General features: G+C 37.7%; 1 protein-coding gene across 2 annotated transcripts in view; it reads left to right on the forward strand.

The window, feature by feature from the left end:
- LOC131690936 (cyclin-dependent kinase 14) overlaps window positions 1-8,018 on the forward strand; it is a 438,487-nt gene extending 430,469 nt beyond the window's left edge. For both annotated transcript variants that reach the window (XM_058977020.1, XM_058977021.1), the window contains one exon: window positions 6,680-8,018. In XM_058977020.1, the coding sequence (XP_058833003.1) occupies window positions 6,680-6,753 (74 nt within the window). In that variant the 3' untranslated portion in view covers window positions 6,754-8,018. The remainder of the gene's footprint in view (window positions 1-6,679) is intronic.
- The last annotated feature ends 6,122 nt before the right edge of the window (window positions 8,019-14,140 follow it).

The raw sequence follows: 14,140 nt of genomic DNA on the forward strand, positions 1-14,140 counted from the left end.
AAATGAATGGATGAATGAAAGGCTTCCAGAAGGGAAGCAACACAATCACAAAATTTTATCAAATTCAAAGCAAACACGCAACGATTTGAGAACGATGTTACCACAGTATAATAATAAGAATCCGGACAAACCGTTCCCGATGAAAGGTGAAGTTCAAGGTTGACGATTTACCTGCATTGGAAGCAAACGAAAAAAAATACACGTCTCGTGAATTTTTTTTTCCGAGGAGGGGGACATTGTAACCTTCGACAAGGTTCCACCTTAAAGTAATGACTGGGTGTCAGTATTGCTATAAAAACATTGTCGTTAAATGTAAAATACACGCAAGAAAAAGATATTTTTATATAAAGATAATGGTACAATTAAATTAATTACGAGTCCCAACAATAAATTGAACAAGTTGCATTTCATTTCAGTTAAATACTCGTGAATATGTGGGTCGTCGCAACGTCGGTTTTGAAAAAAAAAACACACTTCAAAACTCAGACAGAACGGTAAAAAGAGCCGTTGTACCGTCAAGTGAGACCACTCATGCATTCACAAGTAAAAGGCATCCGTATTAGTGTTTCGCCACCATGCCCATTTGAGAAAAAAACCCAAACTCTCATAAACGAGCAGAGCGACAAAAATATTTGATGTGTCGTCAAGTGGGGCCATTCACTAATACGGACAGCCAATCAGGAGCTAGCTAGGTGAATTAATCCCTTCGAAATTCGAAGCTGTGCAAGAATAGGGATGCTAGGCGACTCGCTGGTTGTATGCGTATCGAAGTAGCCGAGTTCACAACCCGCAAACGAAGCTACGCCTGATGATCGGGCGGGAAGATGATCGCGTGTTCTGCCGAGCCACCGTTTGCAGCCGAATGAAGGCTATACCTTTGCGCCAGCACCCGAAGGGCAACCGCCCGAGTGAATCCCTCAGGCTATATAAGCTCCTGTACCACATGGTTAAGCTCTCTTATTTCCTGAGTCCGTGAAAGCCACATAGTGAATTAAATTCGACAGTTTATTAAAGATATATAATTATCTTAGCTATTTGGTTCCGGAAGCCGTTACAATTCCCGGAACTTTAGAAATCGGCACAGTTATCCGCCGTAAGTTCGAAGTGACAATATTTGCACATAGTTTGAGTGAATAAAGTGACTCTCGGTGCTGGAAAATCTGGACCTCCCGTCAGCCAAAATTAAGGCCAGATTCTTCCGAAGAATAGTGGCAGCGGCTCAGAAGTGTCGAACGGTCGTCCGTCAACATACGACCACGTTTACCTGAGTGAAGCCAACGGAAGGCCGGAGGAAGTTCCCGGCGAAAAAGTTGTTCAAGCAAGCCACGCGGTAAGACAGCGACGAAGACCGGTGGCCATCGGCCGGCGGAACACGCCGACAGCACCAGCAGCAGCAACACGTGGAAGCAGCCATCGTCGACGAATCAACGCAGTGACCAGTGAGTTAATAAAAGTTTTCTCATTCCTCGTTTCAATAAATAGTAGTTTCTTTTAAATTAAATTGGTTGTTGGACTTTTCTGTTTGCCACATTTCTTGCGAGCGCCTTTGAAATTGTTTTCAGGTTGAGACCAAATCCGGGTTAGAGTGTTCAGGTGAGTTTTCCCTAACGCGGTTGCCGACCCTGTGAAGCTATAGAGGGTCTCGTTACTGGGCTAGCCGGCCATTAGTTACAGATTTCCAAGCATAGATATAAGTTACTCATAAGAAATATATAGTTTTAAAAATCGTCTGTACGGTGTATACCGAAGATATGAAAATAAAAATAAAAAAAAATGAGGAAACGATTTTTCACTCCAAACTTTTAAAAATGCCTGATGGGATTGAAACAAGTTAAAACATATTTTTTTAAAAAATTTAAGAAGTCAAGTTGATCAAGTCTCCCCATGTTCCCCTATACTATCGTGTACGCACCATACTCTGCGCAGTTAAGAAATTCCTAAGTTTGTTTCAATACAAAAAATAGATAAAAAGCGTTACCCCTTCTTAAAATTTATTTTTTGGTGGAGTTTTAACCACTTTTTTCATAGAAATAATGAGTAAAAAAGAATACACTATAAAAAAATATATTTAGAAAGATGATTCGTTAATTTGTTCCTAACTTTGCGCACAAAATCTACATTGTTCCTAACTTTGCGCGGGTGGTACATTGCCATATGTGATTTCAGGCAAACGTCATTAATGGAGGATCTCATGCAATATGATGCAATTTGTTTATAATTCAGTTCTTCTACACTCTTTCGTTGCTATGACAGAGCACAATACATTCGCCGTACAGTTGCATTATTTCTGCTTGATAACGGGGCGTTTAGAGCTATTTCAGAAGGTAGTCACGGTTTGTAAACAAACAGTACAAGAGTTGGTACCAGATTTCCCGCTACATTCGCCGCAAATAATGTAAAGTAGGCTTGTTTTTTTTCCGAATTCGCATAGTTTTTTTGTGCACATATTTTTACGCAGTCCACGCGAATCCCTAATTAAAAAATATTATACACGAACTTTAACCCATATAGTCCTATGATTCCACATATTGTTTGGATGATACCCTGAACAGGTCGTTAGACTCTTGAATCATAAGATGTTTACTAGGGATACTACCTCTCTGTTTAGAACCAAATGAGGATGGGTGATTCGTCCATAGTTAACACACGGACAAGATTACTTGCGATGTCGTCGCTGTTGTGCTATCTTATGACAAACGCCATTTTGGGGTAAATTGAGTTGAATATGTCACATTACTAATCTGAGAATTCTCTACAAAATGGCGTTTTCAGAATTTTGAAATTTTGCTTGGTTACTGAGATATAGCGAAAAAAGTGATGAGAAATTGTCAGTTTTTTGCTTTAAATCACTTTATCTTGGGATTCGCTTAAGTAATGTAGAAGTTTTAGATGTTTTTATATGTATAAATGTCTGAGTAACACAATGGCATAATAATTTTCAAAATAAAAAACCATATATTGCGAGAAATATTCAGTTTTACTTTTAAATTACCAATATTTCATGTTTGGCAACACTGTAATTAAAAATTACTATTCTTTCTAGATTGCTTGCTCAATTTCTTTCAAAATGCATCTCACCGATTGTTTCTAGGCCGAATAAAGCCGAAGATATTAATAAAAGTTAATAATTGATGCTTTTTTTCTATGGAAAATTTTCCATGCACAATTATGACACGCCATGCAAATTTTGTCATCAATACACGCCTATGACACGTGTGAGTGCGACTTTTGTTTACATTTATAATGAAAACTCGCAACATGGTCAAGCAAACTTCGTAATATTTGCGAGTTTAATACAGAATAGGTAGAAGCATCAATTGTATTCTTTGAATTATTTATACCATTTATAAGTTTCAAGATATTCAATCTCAAACTTTAAAAATCGTTTTTCTCGAAATGTGCTAAATGGCGCTTGTCATAAGATAGCACAACAGCGACGATGTGGTGCAATTTATTCGTATCGAACTACCAATGAATACGATCAAACCATGCTTGAATTTTTGGTTCCGTTACACTTGTCCGTTGCTTCTTTGATAGCGTACTAGTAGGGGTTCGCCGAGATATATTGTTGTTGTTATTTATTAACGACACTTTACACCGGAGGGGTGCATTCGTGTCTGAAGAAAATTAGTTTAAAATTTCGCATTCAGTTACATAATTATACAATGTACATTTCAAATTTTTCACATTTCTTTATACAAATTTGCTTTCTTGAGGAAGTTCAGCAATTTCTCTTCATTTTCTCCTTCGTTGCATAAAGCCACTCGTAGACTCGTCGAATCAATGTCGTTCTTTTTCCTAGCTTCGTCGTATCTCTTGCAGTGGAGGATCATATGACGGACGTCAACAGTTACCCCGCTGCATTCGCAGATTGGTGGGGATTCTTTCTTCAACACGAACTCGTGCGTTAGTCGGGTATGTCCAATTCGGAGTCGGGTAAGCACTCGCTGATCAGCCGAGCTCTCGCGGTCAGTCCACTTCACCGTGTCAAATTTGATTTCACGAAGCATGGCTTCAGTGGACGCTGACCACCGATTGAACCATTAGTTTCGGATGACTGTTTTGATTTGGTAGACGGCGTCTCTAGCGAGTCGATCTACCTCTTCATTACCGCGGTTGCCAGCGTGACCCGCTGGCACAGCTTAATTGGACGGTTTCGAAGCATGTTCTCAATCTCCTGGATCCACCGGTGGTGGGATGTGCCAGCTTCGATTGCTGACCTGAAGGCGCTAGCCGAATCTGACATTATTAGCAAATCTCTTGACGTGTGGTACGCAGTTATCGCTGTTCTTATTGCGAAAGCCTCGGCGGAGAAGACACTGCATTGCGGCGGAAGGCCAACCGATTGTTGGAAGTGTTCTCCGAAAACTCTCGCGCCGACAGCGATATCATCTTTCGAGCCATCTGTGTACACGACAGTTGAACGACTAAAACGTTCTGTCAGTAGCTCCTGAACGACTGGACGAACAATTTCAGAAGGATCTCCGGCTTTTACGCGTTTCTTGACGTCCCACACGATCTGGGGTTTGGCTTCGTACCACTTCCGAGTAGTTAACCGCGTACGAGAGGAAGTATTTCGAAGAGGCGTTCCGACCACCTTTGTCAAACGAGCGGAAGCTCGATACATCAAGGGAAGATCAGCGTTATCCTTGCTTTTTTCCATCATGCGGATTGCCAATCGTGCAATTGTTTGGAGAACGATTAGATCGAACGGCAAAGTCCTGGTTCAGCCATAATGGTTAGGATTGGGCTCGTGCTCCAGATGCAAATCTTATCATCCTGTTGTAGGCAGGTGCGAGAATTTGGATTACTGCATCTCCTCCTCTGCTTACGAGCCCCATGCCGTAGAGTAGTCGAGAGGTAACAATTGCTGACTTGGCACCGATCATCTTCAGGATACGCAGCCTGGATTCGCAAGCCTTCTTCGTCATTTTACAAAGCGCTTTAAAGTTGAGCGATCGGTCGAGGGTAACACCGAGGGTTTTCAGAAGCGTTTGTGTCGGAATAGTTACATCATCTACCTTTATCGCTTGCGTGGGTTCGCGGCGGGATTTCGGGCTGCAATAGAAGATGCTGGACTTCGTTGCAGATATCGTAAATCCAACACTTCGCGACCATTTATCGACGGCTTTCACTGCAGATTGAAGTTTTCGAAGGAGCGACTGGTCTTTCTTCCCCCATACTAGAAGTGTACAGCAATATCTGTACGGAGTTCGGAACCACGCGAAAGATGGGTTGAATAGCCACGAGAAACAGCGTAACCGAGAGCACTGAGCCCCGTGGCACACCATTTTCCAGCGGATGTGCTCTCGACAAATGCCCCTCCACGTTGACCTGGAACGTTCTTTCGGCCAGAAAACTGTTCTGGATGTTTATCATTCTTCCACGTATCTGCCATTTCTTTAGTGTGCGTAGTATGCCATATTTCCAGGTGGTGTCGTAAGCCTTCGACAAATCAAGAGACGCTATTAAACAGTGTTCATCGCGGTCAGGTAGACACCTCTCTAGTTCTGCGAAGTATGTGTCAGTACCCCGACCGGACCTGAAGGCGTGTTGTCATTTGTCGAGATGCCCGTTCGACTCTAGCTCGGTAGTCAACCGTCGATTCACCATCCGCTCAAATACCTTCACACCAAAAAAATCTGAATTTTATCGTTGACGTAATTGCAAACATGACACAATTCAACAACTCGTAATTCACGAAATGACGGAACATTACCGTTTTCCGTTAATTTTACATGATACATTTACTTTACATGCGCAATAACATAAAATTACACTTCCTACCATTCAGAACAAACGCTATATGTGAGTAAAATTAAATGATTCAGGTAGTTAAACGTCATGTAAAATTAAAATCAAGCGTAAAACTAAGTCATTTTTGATGCTCGTATATGTCAGGGTCAGGAGACGTAAATTTACACTATTTTTTCTAGGTGTGTTTGCCATACAGCTCGTTAACGTGATTGGTCGGAAAGCAGATGGACCAGTGTCGCTTGAATTTGGCTTTGGGATTGGCATATATTGGGATGTGGTCCATGAAACAATTTCAACCACTTCCGACCGGGAATACCATCGGTGAACGGATTGTTTCCGCCTGATATACGCTATGAATGTCCTTAGTCGTTGCTGATCAACCGGAAAACCAACCTTTGCGCTATCGATTATCCAATTGATAATGCGTTTCCTCTTCTTTCGTTAAAATATGCGGTCTTCCCAGATTTCGAAAAGCTTTCAGCTTTAAGCAAATTTTGCTTTCAGGGACATTACATGCAGTCGCTACCCGACGGATAGATCGACAGGGTTTTCCACTTGCACAAACAAGTAAGGTTTGCATACCATCGCGAATTGCTACAAGTGCGCAGAAATAAGAGCACGTTGTAAATAACTGTTCCAAAAATTCCGCATCACTTTTTATCGGTTCAATAGTCTATACAATGAAAAGTGTACCAGAATATATTTGAATGTTACCTACTCTGCTCAATCACTGAAAAATTAGTTCAATTACACAATACAGGAAAAATTTTAAGGCTATTGTTTTGTGAAATACCGCAACTCGTAGACTATATTTGCAAGTACAAAATCGCTGATCTAAATTAACAATAATTTGTCCACCTTGGGCGAAATCTAGAAAAATGAACCAAGAATTAAAATAATGTTCACCTTCTTTCGTTCTCAGAGATATCCATCTTCTCCGTGGAAGGTGTGTACCTGCATCCGGAGCCAAATCGCCACCATCCACACCATAAATGAGAGTTAAGACAAAGTAAAACCCTAGATGCAATACGTTATTATTGTTAGTAGTGAATGCGAGCGGAGAAAAAAGCAAAGAGGAAAGAAACTAATAGAAAAAAGTCTGTAGACATAAATTGTTCTGCGTTCTGTGATCAAGCGAAGAAGTTGAATGATTGGTGGAACAACGTGATATGGATCCGGCGCATTCATTTCCCGTATGGGGCGCTGTTGTTGCAAACATCGTTCGTCGTCTTAGAGAATGCGCCATAAATTCCAATGGTCAATACATATTAGCAAGCGAACTACTACACGACACCCACATGTAAAGATTATTAAAGAAAATTCAAACACTGAACTGAGGCAGAGGACCAGCGCATCGCATTACCGCTAATATCATCGGGACACGTACAAAGCGATGTCCAACAAAGCTCCAACATAACTAGAAAATCGATTAAACCCCACTAATTGATGAACGAATACAACTGAAGTGCCGAATCTGATCGGGTAGTGTCCATCATTGCGATCGATCGCTGTGTAGTTAGCTAGTGGCTTTCGCCATCTAGTGCAAATCGAACTCTTCACACGTATGAATCATTCTTTATTTTATTTTTAGTACTGCATAGTTTCATTAACTCGATTAACGAACAATGTATTATTCGGTTGGATTTTATTACTTTTTTCGACATCCAACTTTTCCAAATTATGTAATTGAGATATTTTCCAAAAGTTTTTTTTTAATTAGTTTCTTTGAAAGTTGATTTTAACCTATCTTCTAGAAAAAAACGTATTAAACAAAGTTAAATATGAATTATAAAAAAACGCTGAAGCAGGTATCATTCAGTTCCTGTTGAGATCTCACACGGAACTGGAAGCAATTGTAAAGCTAGGAAAGCAAAGTTATAACAATCGTGATTTCAATTAAGTCTATATATTATATTCAGTTAAGTCGATAACATATTTTCGTTTCCAGCTCATATTACTAGAGTCAAAATTTCCTGTTCAATCTCTCGGATAGCTGTTGAACAGCTGCTAGGAAAAAAGCGAAAGTTTAGACAAAAATCATAACCCGTTATGATTTTAAATTACTGTAAACTATTCAAACCCTAGGAAAACCTATTCAAAGATAGTAAAAGATGCATGACTGAGAGGAATGAAAGTGCTAGGCAGATAACACAGAATAATGAGGTTTTTTTTTACTAAAAAGTGATTGCAGCGTATTGATTTTAGGCAAACAATATATAGAGGAGCTATTAAACTGAATAAACAAATAATTTCATTTATAAGTTCTTGTTTTTCGTTTAATTTTCATTTTCTAACATTCCGAAAGTTTGTTTTTATTAATTTGTTATCAGTTTGATTTTCACTTTGTGACACTACGATTTTTTTGATTGTGTTTCTTTTTTGTTTGTGAAAGCGTTAACAACACAGCAAATATGATCAGCGCATCAAGAAAGAGGACCTTTGTTTTCAGTTGCAGTGTTTTCCCGGCTACCTATGATCATAATTCCGCACATAAAACCAAAACCAATAGTAGGGAGCCATTCGAGCAACCAAACTACCCTCAGGTAATGAACATACGATTGAAGTTTTAGTATGTGTTTTGCAACAAAAACCAACCGAAATTTCAGAAAAGATATCTGCAGATGTTATCAATACCAAATATCAGGAGGAACCCAATTCTTACTGTGAACTATCAATTAAGTTTTCCCGCCTAATAACTGTAATTGTAACTAATTCCTAACTAGAATCTTCGTAGATCGATTTAAAAACAATAGCAATTCAACTAAAGTTAAATAGTAGCCGCAGACCCACTGGTAACGTTTAGAGTGTCAAAACTTTCAATCACCTATCCAACAATATTCAGTAACTGTAGTCAATGAATGAATCACCGTTCATGGTGAATGAAGCTAGATTATAATAGGTAGAGGTAGCAGCTTGTTCTAGTGTTCCTTTAGTAATGGCTCATTTTTGCTCAAGTTGGTTTTGTTATTAGATTTTCGAACCGTTCATTTTTCAATCTTGCATTGAATTGAGGTTAAATGATAGAAAGCAGAAACACAACTCACTGAAATCAAAATTTAATCAACTGTAGGACGGGCTATAGCCGTGGGTGATAGACAACAATTGCAATTATTTACGAAGTAAGTTATCTCAGTCATTGTGCAATAGAAAAAATGTGAGATAAAGAAAAAAAGCTATATATTTTGACATTGTTGTTCGAAGCTGAGGGAAAAGATGACCTGATTGGGGGTCATTCGGTAAGTTCTTTTTTAGTTGTTCTGGCATAAACAGCCATTGTTGTTTTTGGTTGTTCTGGCATAAACATAATAGCCATTATATTTATTTATTTCTATTGACTTGAATTTTTTTCAGTTTCTATTACATGACGACCTTCCAGCTTAATCTATAGTATTTTGTTATTTATTATTAAGGCATAATTTGCTTTTATAAATTTTGTGTAGTAAACTAGAGAGTTCTTGTTAGCCTTTAGAACATCAACTTGCTTAGACTACATGCCTTTAAATAGGGCAGTTGAAATTTTTACCAATATACCCTTTACGTCAAACAGTCTTGAATGCTTTTCATATAGGTATTGTCTGAAAAAAACTTGGATACTTAGATGCTCTTATCCTATAAGAGACTCTGCTGTTATGCACCAAAATTGAATTTTCATTGGCATGCGCTACAGTTCATCACCATGCGGATGGAAGTGGTAAGGGGCCAACCATATAACACGTGGACAATGCAGGAGAAGGCAGGGGGCACGGAAATGTCTACGCTAATTATCCTACAGGGAGAGATATGCGGAGAGAAATGCGGACCAAATGGCAATGCTCAATTTCATTGTTAAAATCTAGTAGTGCCCGTAAAAAGGGGTAGATTGGCTCGGCTGGCTCAAGAAGCTTACAGTTTGGCTGGCGCAAGATGACGTCTAAGCATATCGCTCCCTGAAGGAAAACTAGTCTAAGTTTATCCACGGAGAGAGGGTTGGGGATATGAGAAATGTCGGAAATGTCCACGTGGACTCTTCTTCATATTTTTTGGCATAGTCGCTAAATTTATATCTACAAATTTCTGCAAGAATATGACGTACTGAATGCGCTTATAGCTGTATAGTGTGTGAATGTTATGTATTTGTGTAAAACGAAAGTTATAATAGAAGTTGTTACGATTACCATCTAAGAGATCTTAGGTTACCGTGTACTATTTCCGCTCAATGTGAAATAATAGTTGACAGGTTTTGTCCCAGGTTTTTGGATTGGTCTCACTGTGCACCTTCTTCTATTTTAAGATTTGAAACCCGTCATAGACCTTTTGGTTTAAATATGAAATTCCGACACTGACCGAATAGAACACGCCAGAGAACTCCTATTTTGATTTCCATTGATGCGATTTTAATGTTCTTATTAAGTCTATTGGAAATGGGTCTGGGTCATTGCGTTGCGTTGTGAAGCACGGTGCTATTCGTAGATTTCATACTAACGATTAAATTGTTGCCTATAGGTAGTTTAACTCATCTTGCTTGTGAGATAAACGAGGTTTGTCTATTCTGAGTTCAGTAAACCAATAGCATGAGAAACATCATTGCCGGCCACGACCATCTTCACCGATACTTAGGATAGGGTAGGAAATGCTGATGTAATACCTACTAAAGGAAGGCCACCGACTCAGCGACGCTTCCATAGGTATTACGGAGTCAGATTGAGGTACAGGTATAGGTCTTGGATTCGTCACAAGTAGGCAATGCGACCACGAATGTTTTTATGCGGTGGGATGGTTAGTCTCCGAGTATACGAATACGAGCAAAATATATTTAGTTATGTTTTTCTTGTGTTTAAGCTCTGGATAGCCGACCATTGAGTGATTTACTTTTCCCCCAAACTACAGCAATTGAACTCCAAACAGCGGGCGTGAGTGTATTGCTAAAACTGTGAGCTATTCTGATATCTATAATCGATAACTGATTATCGCTACGATCGCGCCTAATGTGGAGAAAAACTAAGTAAAATGCGAAATGATCGAGTATAATATCTAGAATAAACAGTGACATTATAGAATGAATCGCGTGAATGAATGAAAACAACGTCTATATAACTTAGATCTCGGGATGTCGCATGATTTTCGAAAAAGTCTTACAAAATTCAGAGATGCATGATAGTTTAATTCAAATAACACAGGAATCTCTAAAAAGTCATTTTTACTGCATTCGGAGTTATTTTTCATGAATTTAGATTTTGAGTAATTTCATGTCAAAGGATACGAAGGCCAACATCATACTTGGTGATTTGGCATAGTCATTTGACATACACTGCAAATAATCTACACTTTTTTCAAAGAGATTTGACACATAAGGTTTAAGTTTCGAGCCACACTAAGAATCAAGAACTTTACATTTGTCCTTAAGGAAAATTACGCTTAAAACTTAAGTGTGTCACCCGATGACACGATCGACTGTCATCACTTTGAAATTTTAAGTGTCAACGTATTAAACCATAAAGTTTTTGACAATTGCGGCAACATTAAGTGTCACCGCAATTAAAATTTAAAAGTCATAGTCATATTATATTATATTATATTAGATCATAAATGTTTTGCCCATACCAGTGAATAATGCACACTTTTCTTCGAAAAGATTCGACACATAAGATTTGACTTTCAAACCACACTGAAAACTCAAGCATTTTCCTTTTGCTCTTCAATAAAATAACATTTAAAATATAAGTGTGTCACCCGATGGCAAGGGCGAATGTTATCGCATTTAAATTGTAAGTGAAAGCTTATTAACTAGTAATGGTTTTGCCCATGTGAACCATGTTTTTGACAGTTTCGGTGACATTAAGTGTAAAAACATGCAAAAATATCTAATTCAAGGCATGGGAAATTTGGAAGGTTTTGGGATGGTAAGTTAATGCTTGAAAATATTTATTTGCATAATTGATATATTAGCATGTGTTTGCAGATAATTTAATCAATGGTCCATTGTTTTTTTGCAGCTATATGATTTATATCGGATGGAAGAAGAGACGCGGTGATGATGATTCTTTTAATTCGTATATGTAAGATTTTATTATCTTATTTTACAGAATGTATATCATTATAATATATTTTTATATTCAAATAAAAAATACTTAATCAAACTAAAGAATCTTTACTGTCATTGATATACAAATGTTCTCCCATTCAAAAATTAATATTTTTGCCCATTGCTTTTATAGGAAATGATATAATATTCAAGTTGATGCAAACTTAAATTCCATATGATTTTCATGCAATATTTATTTGTCGCACACTTAATTTGAATACGTCATGCATTTGAAACTTAAGTGTGTCGTTTATTGGATCTAACGTGTTTTCAAAGAAGTGCGTTATTAAGTGTCTGACACATGAGTTCTACGTGTCAAGTCAGTTGCGGCAAAATTAAGTGTTAAACACTAATCTAATGTGCGGATTATTTGCAGCGTAAGATCATTTGGCATAAGGTCATTTGGCATAAGGTCATCTAACATAACAAATATTTGGCATAACGGTTATTTGACATAACGGTTATTTGGCATAATGATCATTTGGCATAATTTTGAGAATTATTCACACTGAGGGTCCATTTGGTATAACGAACACTTGTCATAATTTATTTTATCTCCAGGATAACGGTCATTTGGCATAAATTCTAATTTTGCGTAAAGTGAGGGCATTTGGCATAACGGATATTTTACATAACGGACATTTGGCGTAATGGACATTTAGCATAATTTTGAGAAGTGATCACACTGGAGATCATTTGCCATTTTTTATCTGTGGCACAGAGAGCAGACATATAAGCTAGAACAAACATTCCTGAAAAATATGTGAAAACATTTAAATGAAAATACGTTGAAAATCTCCATGCATGCATGAATCACCATTGTATCCAAAATTGCACGCAATGCACGTATAGCGTTTGCTTTGCCGATCGTAGTGGCAAGCTGCTACTCGCTGGTGGCATTTCAAAATGACAGTTTCATTTTTCACACACATTGAAAACTTTACTTGTATGTCAGTTCTCAGTGTCTATTGGGAAGCATACATAATTCTAGACTGTGTGTCATTCGGCATAGTTTGGAGCCGTGCTACTGCTGAAGGTCCACAATTAATTAGTTTATTCATATTTACACATTAATCAATAACATTTACGTCTGATCAGGCTACGCCACATCACTTCAACTCGCATGCTGTCCGACATCGCTGTCGTTTTGTCGGACTTAGCTAATTCATAGCCCTTATGTTTGAGTACTTTCCAGGAATGATCGAACGGTATATAATTCGAAAGTACAGCTCATGATATAAAGAAGAATAATGAGGATAATTTTAATTATTGAAACGCGATTCGGAAATAAATAAATAAATAAAAAGCTAAAACCCACTGGCGGTCATAATAATGATAACCAAAGCAAAACATATGTCTGGTGGATCGCAGTTCTGGTGCGTTAAACGTTGCCTTTACAACGGTATGCTAGGTTATGCTCTTTTGTTAAAAATTCTATACGGCTTAGGGACAACAATATGAAATCAACCATTATTTTGTAATTTTGTCATGAAAACTATGAAAATTACTCAACATTTTTATTTAGAAGCATCTTGGTTTTATTAAAATTTTAAAGAGAACGTTTAATTCCGCATCCAGCGACCTATTTATCATCAGAATCGGTTTAAAAATTAAAGATTTATTATATTGCTTGTTTGATTTATTATTTTTTTCGAGTTAGAAAGTTGCTCGCAAGAAATTTAAAGGGCACAGTCCTATATGAAATTTTCAAAAGATCGATTTTTTTTGCTCGATTACAGTCAAAAGTATGTGTGAGAACCTTGAAGTTAAAATTGAAAAAATAACTGAAGACGTAATTGTAGAATTTCATAGTGCGCGACAATGCCTTAATAACCCCTTAAGGGATCATGCGAGCAAGTTTCTAATTTGAAAAAAAAATGTAACTCTGTCATTTTTCAACCGATTTTGAGGACAAATAGGTCCTTAGATGCGGAATTAAATGTTCTCTCTAATTTTTTATTGAAACAGATACACTTCCTAAGAAGATATAATTATTAGGGGAAGATGGGGTAAAACGCACCTCCTAAGGAAATGTGATCATAACTCAGCTATAGAATATCAATTGGGAGAATTTAATTAATGATATCGTTTAGCTAACATTTTACTTTGTAATTATAATCATAACGCTTTGCAAAATATTAAAAAACATGAAAAATATTCAATTCTTCAAATCATTAAAAATTACCTTTTGAAAAATAAGCGGGGCAAAACGCACCTGTGTGGGGGCAAAATGCACTACAACAACGGGGCAAAATGCACTACAACAACGGAGCAGAATGCTCGATGAACAAGGAAGTAGTTTTGTTTTCTGCCATTAAATAG

Source organism: Topomyia yanbarensis, chromosome 3 (assembly GCF_030247195.1).
Source record: "Topomyia yanbarensis strain Yona2022 chromosome 3, ASM3024719v1, whole genome shotgun sequence".
NCBI lineage: Eukaryota > Metazoa > Arthropoda > Insecta > Diptera > Culicidae > Topomyia > Topomyia yanbarensis.